The sequence below is a fragment of the Cupressus sempervirens genome, chromosome 7 (genome assembly GCF_028749045.1).
Source record: "Cupressus sempervirens isolate cs-2001-9-10 chromosome 7, ASM2874904v1, whole genome shotgun sequence".
NCBI lineage: Eukaryota > Viridiplantae > Streptophyta > Pinopsida > Cupressales > Cupressaceae > Cupressus > Cupressus sempervirens.
This window is the reverse complement of record NC_143124.1, coordinates 298,891,343-298,918,100: the sequence shown is the minus strand read 5'-3', so window position 1 is coordinate 298,918,100 and position 26,758 is coordinate 298,891,343. Positions and strand designations below refer to the sequence as shown.

Genomic DNA, 26,758 nt, shown 5'->3' with positions numbered 1-26,758 from the left:
ATTAACTTTTTATCACATCTCACACCCTTTCATTTAGTCCTCAATATTAGCACCCAACCATATGCCAAACCAACTTTAGACATATGAACCCCACCACTAAAATCAATCCTTACAAATCAAGTCTAATACAACTAAAAAACAACCCTAAGGCCAACCTGAAATTGTGCTAGTAAGGCTAACAATATAGCTCATCACCTCACAACCATAACATGTTCCCCTAGCAAAGGGGACAAAAAACCACCTAAGGGGACCCACAAATTTTCAAAAAAATAAATATAAAAATTATACAACCTACCATTTGGTCTCCAAAAGGCATAGCTAACTAATTTCCCTAACCAAGAAACAAATAAACTCAACATAAAATCAACAGATCCACAAATTAAGGGCCGAAATGAACGCTTAAAAAGCAAACAATACTTCTGATAAATTAGCTTCCCCAATTTAGCGGACCCCCTTTGGAGGGCACACCAAGAATAATCCCGAACTTATCCACGGTTTTTAAGAATCGCTTGTTTTAAAAACTGGCTGTTTTCTGAAAAACCGCTATTTTGTGGTTCTGGTATCGAGTTGCTACTTAGATGAAGCTTTACTGTAATCGTCATTTCCGCCATGGGCATGCCGATGCCACTGAATGCGTGCCACATGTGTCGCAAGAACCACAGTAAATGACAGAAAACCTGTATATTTCGCCATTGGGTGTCCGGAAATGTAAATATTGTCGACTTTGGGAAATAATTCCGCAATGAACGACGAGCGCAGGGTTTGTTACTTGCATTAAGAGGTCTCTGGTATTTGCGACATTATTGCTATTATTATGCCTCTGAAAGGAATTATGAAAGGTAGCATTGGAAGCTTTTCCAGGCGGAGCTTTGAAGGGAAGAGGTTCTACAGATCTCGTTCTCAGAATGCTGTAGACGAGGATTCTCATTGCAAAGAGAACGAGATTTGTAATGCTGACAATGCGGCTGTGCAGGGTAGTGTGTGGGCGAATATGCCACCCGAGTTGCTGAGAGATGTTATTAGGAGAATTGAGGAAAGTGAGAGTGGGTGGCCTTGCAGGAAGCATGTGGTCGCCTGTGCTGGGGTTTGCAGGACTTGGAGGCATATTACAAAGGAGCTTGTCAAGGCCCCTGAGTTATCTGGAAAGCTCAGTTTTCCCATTTCTTTGAAGCAGGTTGGTGATCTTATCGTGATTATTGTAATTAAAAATTTCAAAAATAAATATTTTACAGTGACGAGTTTTTAAATTTGTCGTTATATACTGCTCATTTTCTTGCTTGAAATGGTTGAAGTTGTTTTCGGATTAAAGTTCCGATTCGGTAATTGGGTATATACTGCCCATGTTCTTGCTTATTTTTAGCCTTTTTGCAATCCATTCAGGGAGACTTTGATTGAAATTTTATCCTTTGATGTTATAGTTTTATGAATGCACAATGATGAATTGTTATAGGTTTATTAAGTAAATGACAGAAAATAATTTTTTGACAAATGCTTGAAAAATGATTGAATCGTTGTTGAAGGGTTATCACTGCTTATTTTCATTTGTTTCAAATGGTGACGTTTTATCTGATTATAGATCCGATTTCGTACATTGCTTTTTGTGTTTTCCCTCTGAACAATCCATGTTTAGAGGAGATTCTTTAAAAAAATATCTATTATGATTTTCCGGTATAGCTTAGTAGCTGAAGGGCACTGAATGCTTATTTCACAACAATTAGACAACAAAATGCGATTAGGTCATTAGATAGTTCCAATTTACCAAGCTGTTGTTTTGTCTAATCAAGGATCCTTTTTTGTACAATATATTCTTTATGTTTTGCCTTCTCACAGTCCACGCGTTCACAGTTTTTTGAATATAAATACGACAAGGTTAACCTGTATAGCTCTGAGGCTGCAAAGCGATGAATTGCTATTGTACAACAGATAAATAACAAAATTTGATTATTTAACCAGTTAATTTTAAGCGACTTGTAGTAGTTAATTTTAAGCGACTTGTAGTGCAAAAATATTAGAATCTATATCGCAGGGCCTTTTATTGACCACTTCTCATATTGGGTGATTGAAGACCTTGTACCTGCCATCTGTGTTTTTCCTTTCTCCAATCAATACTGTTAGAGGGACTTTGTAGTTATCTATAATGACATTTTACAGATTTGGGACTGTAAAATGTAATGTGAGCAGACGATTCCCTCTGGTTGTGCATTTGGAAATTTAAGATTCTGTGTTGCAGGGTGTTATGACATTTGGTTTCCCTTTTCTTTTGTTTCAAAGGCGTAATGATTTTTCTGATGAAGGATCCAAAATTCACGTGTTATTTTTGTTGTGTCTATTTAAAGCCCTGCCGATAAGGGAGGCTTTGAATAGAATTGGCTATATTCTATAACGATAATTTATATAGCTTTGCAACTGTAATATGACAAATTCTGCTTGCACATGCAGTAAATGATTAAATATATTATGTAAGTAGATAGTTCCAAGTCACTGTACAGATCCAATCACAAGAGTCCGTTTTGTAGGCTATTCTGCTCCTTTTCCAATATTTTAAATTAGCAATATTTTTCTGATTAAAGATCAACTTTTGTTGATGGGATTTTTGTATTCAGCCTGTTCACATTCATTGCTGTTTGTGGGGTTTTCTTTGGAAATTTATTTATGATATTTTGTATAGTTTTTGGACTGCAGATTGATAGATAGGTAATGCATAATATTCAAAGGACAAACTGTAGTCATGCGAGTAGGCAGTTTGCTGAAAGCGAAACCATAAAACTCTTAGTTTTTTGTATTTTCTTATACCCTGACATAAAGCCGACTTCAAAGGTGTTAGCTGCATTCGACTAGGGATCCTTTTTTAATGAATGAATAATCATATCGATTTAATGCATCTTACTTTAAGTCAGTGATACTCTTACATTGCTTTGTTTCTCGAATTATCTATCTATCAAATATTTCATCCGCTATACAATGGTTTATTTTTGATGAATAGTCCCTTTTCTATTAAAAAAAAATATTAAAATTACATATTCACAAAAAAAAAGGTGGGGGATACAAGATCATCCCATAAGATTTATTTTATTTTTTTCTCTGAATAACCTTTTTTTTCCCTGTTGTTATCAGTGTTAAGTGATTCACAATGAAGATTGAACTGTTGGTAATATGTTTGCACTTTGCATGCTTACAATTATCACATTAGTTAAAGTCTTCCTCTAAATATTTTTAGTGGGATCATCTCTATTGGAGTGGCGATTGCGAATTTACCACCTTAGCAGCTGCTTCCTGCCGTTTGAATAACACTGTTTTTACTTCTTTCTTTTCATAGCCTGGGTCAAAGGATGCTCCTGTGCAGTGCTTCATCAAGCGAGACCGGGCTACAAATACCTATCAACTGTTTCTGGGGCTAAGCACAAGTAAGTTTGTATCTTTCTTGTTTCCACAAATTGAAGTTGTGGATCTACCTGATGTTTGAAGGAAGACTACTAAAAGTTTACATTTAAGCATCTTTAAGTCCAGTGGTACTTGTAAACAGTATCATGACAAACACTAGGTGAATGAACTCTATTGAAGGAGCTCACAGAAGTTGCTTAGTGAAGCTGATTAGGCTACTCTTATTTCGTTCAATAGTACTATGAAGCTCAATTCATCATATGATTCATATCAATGTTTCTTTTATAAAAATTGGATTACAACAATATGGATTATTCTACCTGTACAGGCAAATAATCAGATAATTCAAACGAAGGTTAGGGTAGCATGATCACAATCTAAATAGATTTTCCTTTTCTACATATAGTGCTGTGTTTGATGGGTTTGGTTTTACTGCAGCTGGTATAAACTGTTTTACAAACTATTAGCTTTTTAAGAAGATTTGAAATCTCTTTAGGTTGCATCCTGGACACAGCAGTATTGAAGTATTGAGATATTATTTCAGAATGTTTCTGGTAATGATTGTGCTTAAGTTTTATCTTAAACAAATGAAGAATTGGAAGATAAAAAGGGGAGATACAAAAGGAAAGAATTAAGAGGCATATAAAACAATAAATAAATAACAACATACTGTAAAATAGATAATAAAAATTAATAAATTACAATAACAAGGCAATTTTTCTTGGTAAGGCCACATTCCTCAAATTACTAATAACTAATTAACTGAGAAAATAAGCTAAACGTCAAAAGACTGTTTAAAACATAATATGGATAGAATTAATGTCAAAATCAAAACGAAGTAAACTTTTCATGGTATAGCCTTGTTGAGATTGTTGACTTGGTGGTCAGCACCTCCTTTGAGATTTATGCTCTGGATCGGGGTAAATCTGGCATTTGTAACGGGCATTGACAGTTAAAGCTTTTGTTGCAATGGCAAATGCTTTCAACAAGTGGTGTCAGCCTTGGGTCACGGGTTTGAGTCTCCCTTCAGTGGGTGCTGAAGGCTCAGTCAATGCTCTGGGTGAGATTATTGAGATTGTTGACTTGGTGGTCAGCACTTCCTTTGAGATTCATGCTGTGGATTGGGTTAAATCTAGCATTTGTATTAGGCATTAACAGCTTGAGCTTTTGGTGCAACGAAAAATGCTTCCAACAAGCCCAACAATATATTATTATTAAACACAAGTTGCAGAAACATTTAAAAACAGAGATAATGGACAAAATTTTATTTTTCATAAATGATCTATTAGTCACACACATAATATGGCTATCAGTTATATTAAGGAAATAACAACTGTAAGAATAAATGGTAAAATAAACATAAAAAAAGAGTAGAAATAGACAGTGGACACTACTTGAAAATTAAAACGGCTTAGAAACTACACTTTAAAACATTAGTGATAATATTACCATCATGATGAGGGTATAAATTTATACAGACAATGTTAGTAATAGAGTTAGTGGAATTATAAAATTATGAATAAATTTCAATAAACGTTGGTCTTACCCAATAAAAATAAATGCAGCAATAATTCTATATAATTAGAGTAATGATAAATTATCAATAATAAAAATTAATGAAATTAATGCTTAATGAGTATGAAATTAAAGAACAATAGAAAATAAACTCATAAAAAGAATGAACAATAACTGAAGATGACAAGCAAAAATATTAAATAATAAGAGAATTGAGAAAGGATGTGTGATCAATGTAAAGTTTTCATTCGGACAAGCCTAGAAAACATGCAGTTTTATTTAAATTGACCCTCCAGAAGACTTTCATTTTATTCACAACAGCCAAAAAGTGCAATACTGATGCAAAAAGGGCTGGAATCTAATTTTTTCAATAATCCTTTGAAGCAATTAGGCCCTATTGCTCTGTGGTCCGCCCTTAAAAAGCATATGGTGATTGAAAAAGGGTTTGCAGCAGTCATGAAGCTGATGTAATTGTGTCATGAAGCTGATGTAATTGTATGTTTGGCTGATCCAAGGCTAGAATGATATATGGCGGCTCTAGAAATAGCAGAAATTGCTGATAAAAGCCATTAATAATCACTGAGCTACACTGGAAGTGTAGACATACAATACGCCCAAATTTAATTGGAATATCCTAGAAATGTTTCCTAACATCTGTTTGCTGATGTTTGATGACTGAAACAAGGTAAACCAGGAGCTGGTGTTGTTGATTAGTGACTGATTTTGTCCGTCCATAGGTGGAACTCAGCTATGGTCAACAGAAAATGACTGATTATGTTCCTCCAAGGGTGGTGTTTGGTTAGGGTTGGCTGATCCAATGCTGAAGTGACTGATCTTATTCTTCCAAGTGTGGTGCTTAGTTAGGGTTTGGAAGTCCAATGCTTATGAAGTTGATGTCAGAACCTTCAAATATTATATGTCAAAAAAACAATATCATGTGCTTGAAAATGTAAATCGTCCTATAGCCTGGGATTATATACAAAATCTTCAAAAATCAGCAACAAACATTAGTAAACTGGAACATGTTTTCAGATCAGCATCATGATCCTTGGATGGAATTGCTCAAAATAGTAAACAAGGGTTTTTATCCTCTTAAACACTGACCAAACCAAGGGTTTTCATCCTGGATGCTCTGAACTGAATGCAAAAAGGATAGCTTGAATGATGATCAAATGAGAAGTGCCTGCCTATGTTTCAAAAGTTGGATCCTAGTTCTCTATATTTAGTTTTAAGTCTAATACCAGCATCATTGTATATACATAAATTTTATTTCAACTCTGATAGTTGACTGTATCAGTATTGTCGTTTAATCTATTTTTAATGATTTGTTGACAAGCTTTTAGTAATTTATTGCATTAATTTTATATTTTTGACTTACTAATATTAGTCATATTATTATTAGACTATTAGTTGTAATTTATTATTTTAACTTTTAGGTGAAACTCTCTTTTGTATTATACCTTGTTGATTTTGAATTTGTAGGTCTTATATTTTCTTACCATTTTATTTCTTCTCTTAACTCTTGGTTTGTAATCTTCTTTCCCTATTTTTAGTTTCTTTTTATTGTAATCAAGTTTTATGAGTCTTTTCGAAAACTGTCTTCATTTTAATGATAAATCATACCATATGATCTCAAATATTAAAAATAAAATCTACTAATAGCTTTAACATTCTCAAATAATCTTACAAATTGTAAAGTATTATGTTTGTTAATCCTTAAAAGGCTCATGCCTAATTAAGGACAGTTGGGAAGTTTCACAAGAGTGGGACCTTGTGCACATTGTGAAATGACTTCTAGGGTTCTAGATAAGATAAGATAATTTTATTAATGTCCAACAAGAGACCAATGAGGGCCTAAGGGATTGGAAAAAGTACATTAGGGCAAACACCAGCAAGGGAAGCACCAAATGGTGTCTGCGGAAATAACAAGAAAGCAAGGGAGCAAGGCAGCAAACCAAGAAAGGGAAACTAAGTACTCATAGACGATGTAATGATTCCATCTTTTGGCCTTCACATTCTCCAAAGTCTAAGTGGGGGATAAGAAGAAATTAAATTAATTTCTTATAAATTATTGGAAGGATGGAAGCCTCTTGTGATTTAATTAATTATTGCCAGGGAGGAGTTTCTAGAGATTGCATTAATTATTGGAAGGAGGAAGCTTCTAGCTCTTGCAATTAATTAATGTTTTAGTTGCTTCTACAAGGATGGAGAAAAAAGGATAAATAGGGCTGAAAGTTTCATTGCTGGACATGGGATGATTATGACTTGCATTTGATAAGAGCTTGGATGCGTGAATCACACTCCCTTCTTTTGGCAATAGAGGACGTTCATTCTTTGTTGTAACATTCTAGACGTCATTCCCTTAGAGTTTGGCCTTTGGAACACATCTCTTTGTAATTGATTGCAGCATTCTCAGCATTAATATAATTTCAGCCTTGGTTCAGCTTTTGGGCATTCCTGGGTGTCCATTACAGTGGTATCAAAGCTATTAGTCCTGCCATCCTATGGAGTTCTTATAGGGAATTTGGAACATCGAGATAAAGGGAAAAGAGTTTGACAAAATGTATACCAGTCCAGATCAAGAAAGTGTAATGTTTAGGATACTAAATACATTACAAGAGGGGCAGCGGATGCAACAGGAGCATAATAGGCGAATGGATAGACAAATGGATATGATGTTGTAGCTTATGGCTAGAGAGATGGGCATCAATATTGACAATTTGTATGTTGCTCCAGTGCAGAAAGAAGTTGTTTCCTCAGGTGGGATCGAGACACATAGAGAGCCACCTAGCTATGATGCTGGTGATATGGAGTCCATCGATGTGGGATTAGAAGAATGCAAGGATACTATCATATCAGCAGTCACTTCTATGTCAGTTGAACCATCCAACGAGGAGTTTGGTAGTATGCATGCGGTTGTAGATGTGTGCTCTGATGATAGTACACTTGTTATTGCTAATGAGGTGAGCAATATAGTGACAGAGTCATATTATACTATTGATCAACGAAGTGTTAATGTTCACTCTTGGGATAGCACTATGTTCAACATGGATGCAACATTGTCTTATGACAATCTGATGTTGATCATTCACCTGAGTGGAGTTGGGCTCAGTTTTCACCATCTACAAAGATTCAGTTTTGTGTTGCAGCAGTTGGGAGGAAGAGGTTTCATAGATCTTCTATGGAGCCGCCTTGTGGTGACATCTAGACTTATACTTCATCAGCACAAGTTTTGGGAGCTGACTTGCAGGACATGTGGTTGGTCTTAATGATGTTCATTTGCAGTTTGTTTAATGTCCATATGGATATCACATATTACTTCAATTGGGATCCAGGTGGAGGTTGGAGTTCATTATGTTACTTAATTGCTTGAGGACAAGCAATTTCAAGGAGGGCGGATTTGTAATGATCCCATCTTTTGGCCTTAACGTTCTCCAAAGTCTAAGTGGAGGATAAGAAGAAATTAAATTAATTTCTTATAAATTATTGGAAGGATGGAAGCCTCTTGTGATTTAATTAATTATTGCCAGGGAGGAGTTTCTAGAGATTGCATTAATTATTGGAAGGAAAAAGCTTCTAGCTCTTGCAATTAATTAATGTTTTAGTTGCTTCTACAAGGATGGAGAAAAAAGGATAAATAGGGCTGAAAGTTTCATTGCTGGACATGGGATGATTATGACTTGCATTTGATAAGAGCTTGGATGTGTGAATCACACTCCCTTCTTTTGGCAATAGAGGATGTTCATTCTTTGTTGTAACATTCTAGACGTCATTCCCTTAGGGTTTGGCCTTTGGAATACATCTCTTTGTAATTGATTGCAGCATTCTCAGCATTAATATAATTTCAGCCTTGGTTCAGCTTTTGGGCATTCCTGGGTGTCCATTACAGTGGTATCAAAGCTATTAGTCCTGCCATCCTATGGAGTTCTTATAGGGAACTTGGAACAACGAGATAAAGGGAAAAGAGTTTGGCAAAATGTATACCAGTCCAGATCAAGAAAGTGTAATGTTCAGGATACTAAATACATTACAAGAGGGGCAGCGGATGCAACAGGAGCATAATAGGCGAATGGATAGACAAATGGATATGATGTTGTAGCTTATGGCTAGAGAGATGGGCATCAATATTGACAATTTGTATGTTGCTCCAGTGCAGAAAGAAGTTGTTTCCTCAGGTGGGATCGAGACACATAGAGAGCCACCTAGCTATGATGCTGGTGATATGGAGTCCATCGATGTGGGATTAGAAGAATGCAAGGATACTATCATATCAGCAGTCACTTCTATGTCAGTTGAACCATCCAACGAGGAGTTTGGCAGTATGCATGCGGTTGTAGATGTGTGCTTTGATGATAGTACACTTGTTATTGCTAATGAGGTGAGCAATATAGTGACAGAGTCATATTATACTATTGATCAACGAAGTGTTAATGTTCACTCTTGGGATAGCACTATGTTCAACATGGATGCAACATTGTCTTATGACAATCTGATGTTGATCATTCACCTGAGTGGAGTTGGGCTCAATTTTCACCATCTACAAAGATTCAGTTTTGTGTTGCAGCAGTTGGGAGGAAGAGGTTTTATAGATCTTCTATGGAGCCGCCTTCTGGTGACATCCAAACTTATACTTCATCAGCACAAGTTTTGGGAGCTGACTTGCAGGACATGTGGTTGGTCTTAATGATGTTCATTTGCAGTTTGTTTAATGTCCATATGGATATCACATATTACTTCAATTGGGATCCAGGTGGAGGTTGGAGTTCATTATGTTACTTAATTGCTTGAGGACAAGCAATTTCAAGGAGGGCGGATTTGTAATGATCCCATCTTTTGGCCTTAACGTTCTCCAAAGTCTAAGTGGAGGATAAGAAGAAATTAAATTAATTTCTTATAAATTATTGGAAGGATGGAAGCCTCTCGTGATTTAATTAATTATTGCCAGGGAGGAGTTTCTAGAGATATCATTAATTATTGGAAGGAGGAAGCTTCTAGCTCTTGCAATTAATTAATGTTTTAGTTGCTTCTACAAGGATGGAGAAAAAAGGATAAATAGGGCTGAAAGTTTCATTGCTGGACATGGGATGATTATGACTTGCATTTGATAAGAGCTTGGATGTGTGAATCACACTCCCTTCTTTTGGCAATAGAGGATGTTCATTCTTTGTTGTAACATTCTAGACGTCATTCCCTTAGGGTTTGGCCTTTGGAATACATCTCTTTGTAATTGATTGCAGCATTCTCAGCATTAATATAATTTCAGCCTTGGTTCAGCGTTTGGGCATTCCTGGGTGTCCATTACAGACGAGAAGTAGTCCAGAACTGAAGGGTACGGTCTAGGGAGAGAAGGTGTCTTGGATTGACTTCTCTGAAATCTGCTGGAAGTGGGATGGTGTTGCTGGTGCTGCTTAGTGTGTTGTCTGCAAGGCCTCACAGATCTAGTATGGCTCAAAGTAGGGTAGAGAAATTGCTTCCTTCCTTGTGTAGGAGACTCTGGTGGGAAAAAGGAGGTGATGAGCTTATCTGAGGTCGATCTTGATGGGAACTGAAGCTGTAGAGTGTGAACCTGAAGCCACAAAGTCTCTTGAAAATAAAGTGCAAGACATTGTTGGTCAGTGTATTTGAAAAAAGATGAGAGGAACATGCACTCCCTGAACAAGCAGTGGAACCTCCCTCTGATCTCATAGTAGTTCGGACAACGAAAGATGAAATGGGTCTCACTCTCCACCTCCCCAAGTTGATAGAGGTGGCAGATCCTGTCCTCCCTATCGAGCAAGTGGTTAGTTAGAAGTCATTTCTTTGTGATATTGTTATCAGGATTTAATTGTGTGATTTTGAGTCAAACTCATTGGCTCATGTTTCATGAGTAGCAATTCAATATGAATCTATCTCTCATTAGAATAAATGGAACACTTACCAGTCATTGGATCTAGGTGATGCTCACAGGGGTGAAGCACTGGGACTTCCTGGGAGGTCACCCATCCCAGTACTACTCTAGCCTGAGCGCGCTTAACTACGGAGTTTCCTCCATAGTTAAACCCAAAGCTTGCAACTCCATTTGCAAAACCTTCACCAAATAGAAAGAAGTCATTTCTTTATTCTTTCGGGGTTAGCAGAGGGAAAGAAGGCCTTTCATGAAATATAAGCTAGGCTAAGGTGGCGATGTGCTAATGCAAAGCTTTTACAACACTTTAAAAACCTCTTTAGATAACTTTCACAACACCTTGAACTGTTTAGAACTAGGGGTTTCTCACCTTTCTAAAAATAGGTACGATGTACCACAAACCCTTCCTTGTTAGAAAGGAGAACATACACATCAACTTACTAATTAACTAAGACATAAAGTGTAATGTTCATATCTTGACCATGGGAATCACCTACATGGATCTTAATAAAGACACATAGTTTTGTGAGGGATGTACAACTTTTTGAAAAGAAAGACATGATACAAGAAGACTATTTGTGAGTGGAATGCAAATAAGAGACATGTTGAAGTGTTTCCCTTAGAAATAGTTCCTATAGGGGTTTGCTTAAGGCTCATGCCTCCTAGATTTCATGAATGTTAACCATTTCAGGATTTAGCTACTATTGGTACAATTGATCATTTATTATAGAGGACAATGGAAGATTTAGAGATTGCATGATCCATTGTTTCTCATAATAAATAAAAAATAGGGAGGTTGGCAAATATGGCAAGAGAAGAATACTTGCAACAAACAACAACCAACCAAGGTCAAATTATCTTGGTGGCAAATCACACGGGAAATGCCACTGCATATCAAACAAAAATAATAAAGGGAAGCACGCTCGTTCTAGAGAGGAAGAGAAAATGCATAAAACTCACATGCTTATTGTGTAAGATTAAGAGTGGTATTATTAGGTCATGAATACAAAAATCAAGAGACTAGGCATATGTTGTTCCATCACAAAAGCTGTCATACTTTCATTCCAGTCTGTTCGCGTGTTTTAGTCCTTTTTCTGAGATAGTTTAAGGTGAAACTCATTCTCATACTAAGCTACGTATGTGGGTCATTTCCCATAGCTGATCGGATAGAGCCTTATTGCGAAATATGCGTCCAAAGCCCTGACAAGAATATCTCCTTGGTTTCCACAGAGCATGGCTTTATCGTTAGCTAAGCATTCATAGCCCAAATAGAGTTACTTGCATAATTTGATTTCTTAGAACTTTCAATTTTCCTTTTAATTCATCTTTTGTACGTGGACAATGAAGTCCTTTCCTTTCCAATTTTGAAACCAAGGTGGTAGTGAGAAATGCCGTTTAGGTTTTTTGCTTGGTAAGATTTTGAAAACCAGCCAAATGCTAATACGACTAATAAATGTTTAATCATCATAAGAAATTGGAAGCGATGCCACTTGTGTGTGATGTGATGTATAATGACCCCACAAACTTGGTTGAAGAGTTAGCATCCCAACAAGGAATATAATTGGTTTTCAAAACAAGGAATATGAAACCTTTACTATGTACGTTGTCAAAAAGTGCACAAATTGAATGTCAATGAAGAGAATGGTGTCCTTGGTAAAGCTGCTCAAGTATACTAGGAGTCTCTTCATCATAATGACTTGCCAAAGCAATAAAGGTTTGAGTGTGTGAGATGACTTTGAGCGATTATAAATCTATAGACTATTGCATTAGTGAATTATTTTGATTATGGCAATTTTTTATGATTTACTAGGGTAAAAATTGTGCTTCGTAGAAAGAGTGTTAGGCAGGGACATGTTAGGCTAATGAGTTTAAGGCTACATAGTTGCTTTTTTGGGCTCCATCATTGACATAGTGTTAGCCACAATATAGTAGGTTCTCAATATTAAGTTCGCGATAGTGAGGATAGGTATAGAGTGAACAAAAACATTGTGTCTTGGTTTGTTGGCTCTTTGCTAAACTTGGGAGGGTGCAAAGGAAGAAATTGCAAACCTAACCTGGGGGCTCTCTGTGAATGAATACTATGGTGGCCTTGACCAAGTTCTTGAAGTATCGCTATAAGGGATTGCCTTCTTTTGGCCATAGATCTGAAAGCTTATGTGATGAGAGATGTAGTGCTGCCATGGCTATTATTTGTGTCTAATTCAAACCATGCCTATTTGTAAACTCTGAAATCGTGCAGTGTGTACACTTGGTTTTGGAGGCTTGTTAGTCTGGACTTAGACTTTAATGAGGATTGGGTGAAGGAGTGGCGAGATGTGGCCTTTGCTTGAGACCTGGATTCAATAAATAGTGACAAGCCACGTGAGAACACCCTAGAAACAAACAACAAGTGCAATGATGATGGGGATGATTCCCTAACTACCTAGGTCATGGAAATGCTTAATTATTGTGCAACTATATGATAAAAAAATATAGCAATTCTTTTTGTAATAGTTTTCTCATACGAAGAAAGAAAAGAGAGAAAACATACATATAAACATTTATTGGAACGAATATATATCTTCTTACATCTAAATGTTTCTTGTGTGTGAATATTGCCCCTTATTTTGCAATTTTCTTTCTACAAGCATGTCTCTCTTGAGTCATGATCATGAAAAGTATATCTTGAAGTATGGAAAAATCGTGTTACAACTTTTCATAATTTTGTTGCTTTAAAGAAAGAACTAAGTACAACGCCTTTGTTTTTCTAGAAAATAAGAGCAAAGAAAATTAAAATTTCTTTTTGTATCTCGAGGAGGGAAATTCGTCCATTGCATACAACAATTAGCGATGGATTTAGAGAAATCCTTGTCTCTAAGAGATGTGAGGCGAGCTAAGCAAACCTTATTTCAAGCCTTAACATGTTTACCTCTTAACAAGGCACAATCATAAGCCATGTACAAATGTGCTCCAAATCAAACAACACACAAAGAAAAGCTCACGGGTTTCAAAAGGGTTGGCAATCAGATAAATGTCCTCCTTCTTAGGACAATTAATTAGGCTTTCGCTGGGATTGGACTTGAACATTATCTCCCATTCTTACCATTGAGTTATTGCGATAGGGCACGCTCATCTTGGCAATTCCGAGAAGTCGATGTGCGATACCTGCAACTTGCATAAAAGACGAGCATGTACATGTGCATATATCTAAGCTTAACGAGCAATGGCGAGGAGTGCTGCATCGTGTAGATCTCGACTCGCAGACTACGATTCCCTTTCGCAAGAACATTAGACACATCAAATAGAAATATAAAATAGATGCAAACACCATACACTTGCATGTATGGGGTAAGTATAATCAGTAAATCACAAGAAGCATTGTATTATAATATAAACAACTCATCATTGTCATTTGAAGGCATATCACATAACATCATTATAGAAGCAATTACATTTACTAACGAAGAGTAATTAAAGCATCATCATTATGAATGTAATCATAATCATCAAATAGATACATGAAAGTATCATTAGTACAAGTACGTAACCATTATTATCTGGTATAATCAATTACCCTATATACAAAGTATTACATTTCAAATATCAGCTAAGGCTAACATGTCCACAAAAGAGTTAGATAGAGTTTGAACAACTAAGTATACAATGATAGCAAAGGAGGGGTATTACAAAACAACTAGCACAATTTTGAGGAAAAATTGTCAAACCCTCCAAACTTTGTAGGTGAGCATGATGCTCCAAAACAAATTGCAAAAAACCACGATTTTTTAGGAGAAATCGATAAAAACCCAACACAATTTTTGAGGTGAGAAATTGATTAAAACCCAACATATTTTTGAGGCGAAAAATCAATCGAAACCAAACAATAAAATTCAAGACATGGATTATAGAATACAAACCTTCATTTTTGAGGGAAGATTGTAAAACCCAAAATAAATTGAGGAAAAATTATAAACCCACTAGATAATTTTGAGGAAAATATATAAACCCACAAAGGAATCCCATGCAGCATTGCGATTAAATTTTTTTTTAGAGGGAAAAAATTATGAAAACCCACCAAAAAAATCTTTATGTAGGAAAACAACACATGCAAGTACATGCACCAAACATGTAGGTGCATGTAACCCTCGAAAAATAGAGACTTCTGCTGCAACTAAGAAAGCACGGGATCAAAACCCTCAACTAGGCTTGCGATTTCCAGCAAAAATCTTTGAAGATGAACTGCAAAAGTTTCATAAAATACGTTTAGCAATTTTTATATCTAAAAATTGGAAAGCAAATTTCTGAAAAAAAATTCTATAACAAAAGAGGCTCGAATTTTCCTTAAATTTGCCAATTTTATGAAATCTTGTCGATTTGCTTTGATACCATGTTATGTTAAATCGATGTTGTTGTAGTTGTATTAAACAAAGGAGAAGAAAACTCCTTATATAGATTTACAAAGACGATGTTTCTAAAAGAAACAATCGTGAACTAAAGATGGAAATAAAAGCTACTTAATAAGCTAAAGACTAACTTAGATGACCGTTAAAGAAATATTATAATATTCTAATACTATTGGCAGGGCATCCAACTCCATTTCCGGTTGTTGCATGAGAACATGCTAGAAGAAAAGACTGTTGTGCCTTTACCTTTTCTTCCTCAATCACCTCCATGTTGAGCTGATATTTGTGTTACATTTTTTTGAGAACATTATGGCCTATTGAAGGACAAGGCTAAGGAGCAACACAAATAGGAGAAACTTGATAAGTCCAATCCATAACTGTAACATCCGGTTTTCCTAGGTCTAAATTAACATTTAACATACTCAAAAAATGCAGTTATAATTTCGATTTCATAGGAAGGCAGTTACATCATTCAAGTTCATGTCAATAAGATATACCATTAAATTTAGTTAAACAAAATTTCTTAACTAAATACTTGAAATACCATTAAATGAAATTATTTCAGAAATTGAAATCACATACCTCGGAAAATTGAGATTGAAATCAACCAAGGTTGCTTCTGCAACCCCTTGGATTAGTTCACAAATATTCTATAACAATTTCACAACTCGACTATCATTTAAAAATCGCTATATCAAAATCATATGATGATTTCAACTAATTACCACTATGATTTAAATTAGGGGCATTACATATCATTTTACCAATTAGAGCATCAATTACCATTGGTTCATTTAGGGCTCCTGAAACCGCTTTACCACTTAGGGCTTCTGCGACCACGGATTCAATTTAGGGCATTTGCGACGACGGATTTAATCTAGGACTTCCATTACCACAGTATCATTTAAGGTTCCAGCTGTCATACAGTCAATTAGGGCTTCGGATTTCTTTTCCTTCCAATTACTTATCTATGACAGTAACTCAAGATTAGAAATATACTTATATTCGATATCATATATATATATATACCTATATATGAAAGTAAAATGACGATATCAATGAAGTAATTTAATTTAATCTTACCTCCTTCCATATAAAAGTATTAATACCTGATTCCAATAAACATAGGAATGCACAGCTTATCTCTATCTAACGCCTGTCCGACATCTTAAGAGAGATGGCATTGTTAAGGGCTTTACCACCCAACCTCGGACCACAATATATATATATATATATATATATATATATATATATATATATATATATATATATATATATATCCCCACTCGATCTCTAACGAGAAAGGCCCTTCCTACCCGAAATTGTCAGAGGGAACATCTTACCAATCACTGGGCCTCAAGATATAAACACGCCATACAACTTGGCAGCAAGAGATCACAGTAACAAGAATGTGCATGAGCTATTAATTAATATTAAATGGTAAGTATTGAAATGTCATAAATGATACTGCTTCATATTATTGATGAATCCTTTCTCACACCACATCACCCATCTTACACAACCGGGTGAGTCCCAGGTATTTGGGATTCTCAGAGCAGACGGCTCCTTCATTTATTCAAGAAGATTACGTACAACCATCATTATATATTCTATGATTATGTTCTTAAGAGATCTCAAAATGTTAACATTCTTGACAACATTCTTCGTGCTTGAGCTAATGCTTTATTTAATTGTCTTGTTATTATAACATTTTTGTTATTGTAGATTCTCTGCACCTCTTCACCTATATCAGGCCTTCAAGCCGGTGATTCCCTGATGCCAACAAATTATATTCATTGTGATAATTCACACCTTTTCACCATACTCTGGCAATTCGCCTGGTGAATTCCTTGGTGTTCATCTTTTTGAAATATTTATATATACCGATCTGACTGTAAAGGTTTATTATTGGATTGTTACTCATTTGTCTTGAATCTTTAAAAGAAAACAGAGATATTTAACTTTTCCATATAAAGAAAACTACGGCATTCTTAAATCAGAATAAGGGAAGCAATATAATATGATGGACAGGTTCCAAATTTTAATACAGTTTTACATCCTCTGAATAACAAAGACATTCTCATGATTTTTGGTAAATATACAAGTAGTATGATAATGAATTCTTGTAAAGCTATGGCTAAGGATCTATGTCTTAACACATTTCGTCCAGAATTCTGATCCCATGACAGTATTAACTCTATTAACATTTATCTTTATTGCACCTTCATCACCTCATTCTGACTTTAGCCAGGGGATATCCTTGGTGCTCCCTTTCCTGTTATCAGATGCTATGACATATTTTCAAGAAGGATAAAGTAAAGTTACAAAAGAAAGACTTCAGATGTCTATTCAAAAGATTGACAAAATTGTGTTTTTATTCTGCTCTCTCCTGACATTAAACTGTTATGAAAAATATTACTGAATCCACATTATTATTCGACTTTATTCATGTTGCAGAATTTATGAGAGTGTGAGCAATCTTATGATGTTATAGCAAGGAAAAGATAACCTATTTCATATTGATCGGATATCATGAATTTGAACTTAAGAAATGAATTCCGACTCAGTCATATCAAATTAAGAAAGAAGGAAAATAAATACAAATTGATTTGAGCATGTCTTCCTTACGTGGCTGGCTGCCCTGCGGTTGATTGCCTAACACTGGGCTCTAACTCCTCCTGCAGGTTCCATGGGAACAATTGCTTGAAGAAGCAAAAACGTATCACTCTGATTTTTCAAATGAATAACTCTGTATGCACCCTCGAATGTGTTCTGGATGCAATGATATATGAACTCTATTACGTATAGAGACAGATGAAATGGTGTATGAATTTCTGATTGCTAACGTATAAACAGAAGCAAAGACGTATCGTTCTCAGGCTATGGCACCGTAGCAGATTAAAGAAAGGAATGCTGGGTTAAAACTGTTACACACCAAGAGTGTGCCATCTGTCCAATATCACAACTTGCACTTGATTTTATTTGTGTTCGAACTTACTCCTAATTTTGGTTCGCTTAATGACATTCCACAAGAACAAAGAGTTTAATTTGGCTTCCATCGATTACAAGAAACCATACGAATTCCAATTCATAAATTTGATGTAAAGTAAGAACATAAAGTTAAAAAGATTATAATAAACCATACGAATTCCAATTACTTAATCGATTAAAAACAAGGAAGGCATAAAAGATTGGAAAGAGGGTTGAAAAATTATTAACTCAAAATAATAATTCAAATGTTGTTAAAATTTATAATCCCAATCATTAATATAGTTTTGAATATTATTGTAATTGATTATTAAATTATAATGTTGTTAAATCATTTTTATGTTTAAATGCATGAAAATAAATTATTATCAAAATAATAATGATGAAAGATAAATTACAATCCTTTGAGGGATGTTTTATATTTTAACTTAATTATTTTATTTAAATAGCTCATGCAATTCCACGGGTGTATCTTGTTTTCAAATTGCGAGGCCCTTTATCCGTCTGCCAGTGATGGTGATGCCCTGCCTAATTCTTTTTTGACAATGCTTCCACCGCTTCGACATGCTCCCTGCAAGGAATTTCTCTGTAGTTAAATTATCAATTATAAATAATCATATCAGTTAACCTTTCATCTTAATTCCATGAATTTGCGATTAATGATCAACTAACATGTCATGTCCACTTGAAATCATAACGACCAACTATCTTACCCTTTCGCTAGATTATATCAAATTAAACTACCATCTGACTTCATGTGAACCTCAACGTCTATATTTCAAGCTAGGTCAAAAATTGGGATGTAACAATAACTTGCTTCAGGTAGAGTTATATGTGCCTGCAGTTTCAATAGGTGCACTGATTGCTGCTCTTAAGCATTATAAGTTGAAGGGGTGCACTAGTCTTTGGCGATGAACATTCAGAATTGATTCCACTAGGTGTGCCAGTAAATACAAATTTGTAGATATTCTCTACAACAGTTGGCTTCCCTGACTCCAAAATTTCAAAGACCAAAAATGCTCTCCTTGCTCCCTAAATTTAGACACATGGCAGCTTTGCATATTCATTTGGGCTTCCTAGCTCAACTCATGCCCAGGACATGTGGGACACAACAGAATTAAAAGGCATTAGCACCAAATCATTTTCAAAAGTGTATGCTCATGCGACACATGTCAACACACATCCTCATGTTTCACACTTCATCGGCCCCATGCAGTACAGGCAAAGAGCTTCTCAAAGGGTATCATGGGACCAATTCCAAGGAAGGATTTATAACAGATGGCAGATGAAGATTATTCAGTGTGAGGTGGCATTAGTGGGTTGCCTTCTAATGATTATTCCAATTCAGTTGGAAAAAGTGCTGCTTGTGGTCATGCCATGGGCATGACAAATTAATAATGAAAAATCTGTGGCATAGAGACAGTTATAATTGTTGTCATAATTAAATCATCATCCCAGTAGCCTATAAAAAAGGTGGCTGGATCTATAAGACCTCAATCTGTAATTAAATCAAAAGGAGACACCAAGGAGAACTTGGAAGAGAGTTTTGATAGTAGAACTCTTCAATTTCTGGCTAAAGGAGCCTGTTGTTTATCATTCTGAAATAGTGAAATGTATCATGTAACATTTGTAATCTATGGTTTGATTTCTAGCCTTAGCTTGTCTGCTCTTAATAAAATATGGGGACTATGCCTTTGTTATCTTTCGTCTTTTATTTATCAAGGTGTGTTGTGTTGATTTTCATTGCATCTGGTCTAGTTTACTTATGTCGGTCTCTTTGTATTCCATTTATCCTTGGAAACAACAGATCATGTAGGCTTTTTACTCTCACATTGACCTCTAAAATGGATGATAAGTTGTACCAATTGTAGCTTATTCCCTAGAATTGTTAACTTTCATGAAGTTTGGGGGTATGAGCTTTCAACAAACCCCTAGAGGAACTATTTCTATTAATCTGTCTCTTGGATTCCATTCAAAATAGTCTTCTTGTATTGTATCTTTCTTTTTGGAAAGTCGTACATCCCTTAGGGAAATACTTGCCTTTATTCAGATCCTTTTAGGTGTTTCCCACAGTTAGGATTTATAAATTATACTTAATGTCTTAGTTACTTCATGTGTTATGTTCTCCTTTCCAATATTGAAGGTTTTGTGGTACATCGTATCTATTTTTGGAAGGTGATAGATACCATTTTTCAAAGAGTTTAGGGTGTTGTGAAAGCTATTTGAAGAGGTTTCTAAAGTGTTGTAAAAGCTTTGCATTGGCACATTGCCCCCTTAGCCTAGCTTTAATTTTTTGAAAGGTCTTCTTCCCCTTTACTTTACAAACCCCAAAAGAACAAAGAGTCGGCTTCTAAAACCTCAGATTGTTTCACAGGGCATACCGGCCCCACTGCCGTCAAATTCCCGACGGCCCTTATATAGGTCTGAGCCTCTTAGGGATCAACAATAGCTAAAATTGAAACATGCCATGCAGTTTCTTAAACTTGCATGAACTTGTAGCCAATATATAACCCTGCAGCACAAGGTTGCTGTGTATATTCAGATGGGGATTTGTTTTAGTGAGTTGAATCTAAATGTTGAAGGGGTTGGGAAACATTTCCGATTTGCTTGTGGAGGCTTCTTATTGGTTAAATGTTTCTAGCATGTGAGATTTTAGTTGATGCTTTTGTATTGGAAAGAAGCCTAGAAATTTTAAAAATTGGTAAAAGAAGAAAGTTAAGAAATGTTAATGTTAGTGTAGTTTCAGTCGGATATATTCAGATGGGGATTTGTTTTAGTGAGTTGAATCTAAATGTTGAAGGGGTTGGGAAACATTTCTGATTTGCTTGTGGAGGCTTCTTATTGGATAAATGTTTCTAGCATGTGAGATTTTAGTTGACGCTTTTGTATTGGAAAGAAGCCTAGAAATTTTTAAAATTGGTAAAAGAAGAAAGTTAAGAAATGTTAATGTTAGTGTAGTTTCAGTCGGATATAACTCTCATTGATAAGATATATATTGTGTATATATCATATATATATTGTGTGCGTGTGTATATATATATAAATATATAACTCATTTGATAACTTTAATATTAGAGTTAAAGAGACATGTCTCTATGGAGACATGCCTCTTCATATCATATACATATGCATTGAGAAGGTAACTTGAAACACACATAAAAAATCTACAAGTGCTATTACAAGTTACAACAATGACAAATCTATTAAAATTAAAATGATATCAGAGCCAAGGTGGGAGGAGATTTTGTTATTTCCTATAATTTGAAAATGACGAAAGCATAGAACCCCATACAGATTATAGTCATTGGTGGACATTAAAGAATTACAATAAACTATGGGCTTGGACTTCTCATATATCAAAATTCAAATAGAAGTATATTGAATGCTACAGACATAGACTCTTTATTGGGACACAAAAATCTGTATTTGTAATTGCATATCGTGTGAGATTCCCATAAGCCGAAGGTGATTGAAGATAACATATTGGATAATGATTTTAGATTGCGGGGAACCACTGATAAATTTATCTCTGCATAATTAAGATCAATCATGCATGAAAATCAAACAAAGACATTGATGCTTCTTAGGACATTATGCTTGTGCTGGGTTTGTGTGATTAGGCCTTGAGAGTTCAACTAAGCTATTTAATATTCTTTGGAAATGATTCCACGATAAAATATTACATGCAGAATTTTATGGTTGATGGGCAAAGACCGAAAAATGATATTCTGAAACAGTAGGAAATAAAATTAAAATATAATTGAAAGGGACCACGCTCTGATTCATCCGACTAATACATGCCACGACCAATGAACATGCACCATAGTGGGATTTTTTTTTGTGCGGAAAAAGAGTTGTTTATAAACATGTTTATAACCTTGCACTTGGAAATAAAGTGTGAAAGGAAAGGACGAGAAGTCAATGAAGTAAGTACTGCTGAAATCAGCAAGAAAGGTTAAGCAACAATCAAATTAGAAGTGGGAACATTACAGGACTGGTCAGCAGCCACGTCAGCAGGAGTACAAAGGGGGTTATTATTACAGTAATGAACGATATGTAGAAGGCACCGAATGGTTATCACTGCCAATGAAGATGGATTAACCATAGACCTCTCATAGTATCCTATGTGGCATACATAGTGTGAAGCTTTGGGTCACCAAAGAGCATACAAAATACAAAGGCAAGAAAGGTAGGAGGATAATACATACATTACAACAATCATGTGCTCCATTTAAGTGTTAAGAAGTGGTGGAGGTGACTTTGCGGCCACGTGTATGTAATGGAGATATTTATATTTATATAAAGAAGTTGAAATAAAGTCTCTATGAGAAACCAAATGATGAGCAATCCAAGTGCTCGATGAAGATGAGAAATTTCTAAAGATACTACCTCTAAAAGGATATTAAGTGAGATAAGTATTTTTTGATTATTATATCTTGAGAGCTATGCTTATTTATTTTTTGTAGTTAATCTCTCATATGTATTTCTATACATACTATAAGAGCTATTAGCCTTAATTTTTTTCTTTTCTCTCCGGGGATGTTCTTCAGGAAAAGGCAGATTGATATCAGGGAGTTTGACACTTCATTAGAGGCACTCTTGTAAAGAGAAGGAGCAGATAGTACTGGTGATATTTATATTTTTATAAAGCAGTTGAAATAAAGTCTCTATGAGATGCCAAATGATGAGCAATCCAAGTGCCTGATGAAGAGGAGAAATTTCTAAAGATACTACCTATAAAGGATATTAAGTGAGATAAGTATTTTTTGATTATTATATCTTTAGAGCTACTTTTTTTTTTTTTTTTTTGTAGTTAATCTCTCGTTTGTATTTCTATACATACTATAAGAGCTATTTGCCTTGATTTTTTTCTTTTCTCTCCGGGGATGTTCTTTAGGAAAAGGAAGATTGACATCAGGGAGTTTGACACTTCATTAGAGGCAACCTTGGAAAGAGAGGGAGTAGATAATAGTGGAGATATTTATATTTATATAAAGAAGTTGAAATAAAGTCTCTATGAGAAGCCAAATGATGAGTAATCCAAGTGCTTGATGAAGAGGAGAAATTTCTAAAGATATTACCTGTAAAGGATATTAAGTGAGATAAGTATTTTTTGATTATTATATCTTGAGAGCTACTTTTATTTATTTTTTGTAGTTAATCTCTCGTTTGTATTTCTATACATACTATAAGAGCTATTTGCCTTGATTTTTTTCTTTTCTCTCCGGGGATGTTCTTCAGGAAAAGGAAGATTGATATCAGGGAGTCTGACACTTCATTAGAGGCAACCTTGGAAAGAGAGGGAGCATATAGAGGATATACTTCAATCAACTTTTGACGATCTTGGTCGTGTTGATTTAGAGGGAGTAGACCATGTTGAGATGGATGCTCCATTGATCAAGAATTTGTAGTAGTGAGAAGACTATGATTCATTAGTGTTATTTCATGACTATTTGGGCATTGTGTAAATCATGAGGAAGTGATGATTTCCAAATGATTATCACTTGTATATGTAGAAGTTATTGAAAGGTGACACTCTACAATAACTTTATTTTTTGTTATAATGGATATCTTATGATGTCTAAACAGATCATGATAGATTATATCTCGCATGATAGAGGGAGCATATAGAGGATATACTTCAATCAACTTTTGACGATCTTGGTCGTGTTGATTTAGAGGGAGTAGACCATGTTGAGATGGATGCTCCATTGATCAAGAATTTGTAGTAGTGAGAAGACTATGATTCATTAGTGTTATTTCATGACTATTTGGGCATTGTGTAAATCATGAGGAAGTGATGATTTCCAAATGATTATCACTTGTATATGTAGAAGTTATTGAAAGGTGACACTCTACAATAACTTTATTTTTTGTTATAATGGATATCTTATGATGTCTAAACAGATCATGATAGATTATATCTCGCATGGTGGATTAAGTTCCTTAAACAGACCATGAATGTTCCTATGGTAAGTATCATTGAGGATACATGTGCGCATACCTTATGAACTTTTTGAGTACCTGGCGAATGTCTTGCAATTTATTGTTTAGGAGGCCATTGCTCAAGTGTACTTGGTGAATATTATGTGACTTGATGTTCAAGAGGCCATTAATTAGATATTTGGTGAATGTGATGCAACTTGATGTTTAGGAGGCCATTATTCAGAGTACTTGGTGAATATCATGTGACTTGATGTTCAAGAGGCCATTACTCAAAGTACTTGGTGAATATCGTGTGACTTGATGTTCAGGAGGCTATTACTTAGAGTACTTGGTGAATATCAAGTGACTTGATGTTTAGGAGGCCATTACTTAGAGTACTTGGTGAATATCATGCATCTTAACATTCAGGGGGCCATTACTCAAGAGATGCTATATAAATGGTGGATATATTCTGATCAAAGATATCCTTAAAACTGCCATTCCTGATATTATTTTGAGGTAATATCTGCTCGTGTTTATCCTCCATAACCAAGAGGGAGTGTAAATGTTAGTGTAGTTTTAGTTGGACAAAACTCATTGAAGATATTGTCACATTCTTAATCATGATAATAAGAAAATGTTATTGATAACTAATGACAGTTAAGACATGTGTCTACAGAGACATGCCTCTTGTAACTTGTCTATACATCTGCACTGAAAAGGTAACTTGAAACACACATAAAAAATCTACAAGTGCTATTACAAGTTACAGCAATGGCAAATCTATTAAATTTAACAAGACAAAATAAAAGAGAACCTTACTGCAATATGCTTTCCAGTATATGCATATATAATTTTCTGGTTTTGGAAAAAGCTTTCCTCTTCCCCTACTGAAGGTTGCCTTGCGCTGTTGTAGTGGAAGTTCAATTGTATAATACTTGACTGGTTATGCTTTCTTCTTGAGATTATGGATAAACTGGGATGCTGTATTGTCTTGTGTCATTCTAAGTAAGTTTTGAGCCTGTCAGTTTATATCTTTTTGTTTGAAGTGAAGGAATCTTTTAGTTAAATTTGTTTCCACAACCTGTCAGTTGCAGGGGTTCGGGTAAAATTGACAGTATCTGTTTGTTTCCAATTTGTATCAGTATGACTGAAAACAATTGTGTGAATGTTTAGGTGGCAGATAAATGCAGCATTTGAAAATCTGACCTTTGAGTTGTATACTTGCAGCCCTTGCTGACAATGGCAAATTTCTTCTTGCTGCTCGAAAAATGAGGCGTACTACTGGTGCAGATTATATTGTGTCTATTGATGCAGAGGACATGTCCAGGGGCAGCAATACCTACGTTGGTAAACTGCGGTAAGATTGTTTCTGATTTGTGTTTAATTTTTGAACTTGCATTGCTTTTGTGGTGCTCTGTATCTTTGAGATCACTCATGGTTTGTTTATTGTTATTTGCACGGACATTGTTTATGGCTTTTATAAAGTTCGGTTTAAAATCTCTCTACATGGTTATACTCTATGCTTAATACCATTTTCTGGGACTATTAGTCACATGCATCAATTTTTGTTCTGAAGGCTTTTTCTAGACTATTAGTCACATTCATCATTTTCTCTTTGGTTAGTGCAGGTCAAATTTTCTTGGTACTAAGTTTACAATATATGATAGCCATCCACCACATAGTGGTGCTATTGCATCAACTAGCCGTGCAGGTCGACGAGTAGGATCAAAGCAAGTCTCTCCAAGAGTTCCAGCTGGTAGTTATAATATTGCTCATATTTCGTATGAGTTGAATGTGCTGGGAACTAGGGGTCCAAGGCGAATGCAATGTATCATGCATTCTATTCCAGCATCCTCTGCTCAGTCAGGTGGGGGTTCTTCTGCTCCCTCTGATCAATTGCCAGCAACTGCAAATCTTTCCCTCGATTCTCTTCCTTCATTTGGATTCAAATCAGGTACCTATGATAGAATGTCATTATTAGACCCCTCAATCAGTAAGAATTTGAAAGAGGAACCATTGGTTCTGAAAAATAAAGCCCCAAGGTGGCATGATCAGCTGCAATGTTGGTGCTTGAATTTCCGGGGGCGTGTTACAGTGGCTTCCGTTAAGAATTTTCAGCTTGTCGCAGCTCCTGAGCCCAATCAACCTATTTCCCAGAATGATCATGAAAAGGTTATACTCCAATTTGGAAAGGTTGGAAAAGATATGTTCACCATGGACTATCGTTATCCACTCTCAGCCTTTCAGGCGTTTGCCATATGTCTTAGTACTTTTGACACAAAGCTGGTTTGTGAATAGTTCTTTTAGGTCAATTTGGTGACAAATTGATCGAGGACAAGGTGCTGTTGTTGCTTAGGCTCTTTAGAGGCATTTGGTTACCTCGTGCATCAGTGGATATTGCTAGGTGACATTGGTTCTCACAATTCCCAGCAGTCACAAGCCATGTGATGTAGAAATAAAGTTTAGTAGATAGGCATTTGCCAGTATTTTGTGTGATGAGCTATGCTGTCACTTACACGAAGGTAACATATACTGTTGGTATAAGTGGTGCTACCAATCAAATTTATATGGAGATTTTGTTGTATCTTACATCATGTACATATTTGTTGCTACGCTGTGGCAGTAATTCATGGCTTTCAGTGAATGAGAAAAAGGGTTCCAAGCTGTGTTGAATGTTGAA

The 26,758-nt window shown here is 35.4% G+C and overlaps 1 protein-coding gene across 1 annotated transcript; it reads left to right on the top strand.

Annotated features, from left to right (window-relative positions):
* The first annotated feature begins 600 nt into the window (after positions 1 to 600).
* LOC149546600 (tubby-like F-box protein 6) lies at positions 601 to 26,758 on the top strand. The gene is made up of 4 exons (XM_089791289.1): positions 601 to 1,174; positions 3,317 to 3,404; positions 25,306 to 25,435; positions 25,707 to 26,758. Exons 1-4 carry the CDS (start codon positions 815 to 817, stop codon positions 26,374 to 26,376), a joined length of 1,248 nt encoding a protein of 415 aa, XP_089647415.1. The 5' UTR covers positions 601 to 814; the 3' UTR covers positions 26,377 to 26,758.

Excerpts from the sequence above, each read along its gene's own strand:
- LOC149546600 (XM_089791289.1), top strand. The coding sequence starts at position 815 with ATGCCTCTGAAAGGAATTATGAAAGGTAGCATTGGAAGCTTTTCCAGG. Across the intron at positions 1,175-3,316 it reads TTCCCATTTCTTTGAAGCAG|CCTGGGTCAAAGGATGCTCC; the intron begins GTTGGTGATCTT and ends TTCTTTTCATAG. Across the intron at positions 3,405-25,305 it reads GTTTCTGGGGCTAAGCACAA|CCCTTGCTGACAATGGCAAA; the intron begins GTAAGTTTGTAT and ends GTATACTTGCAG.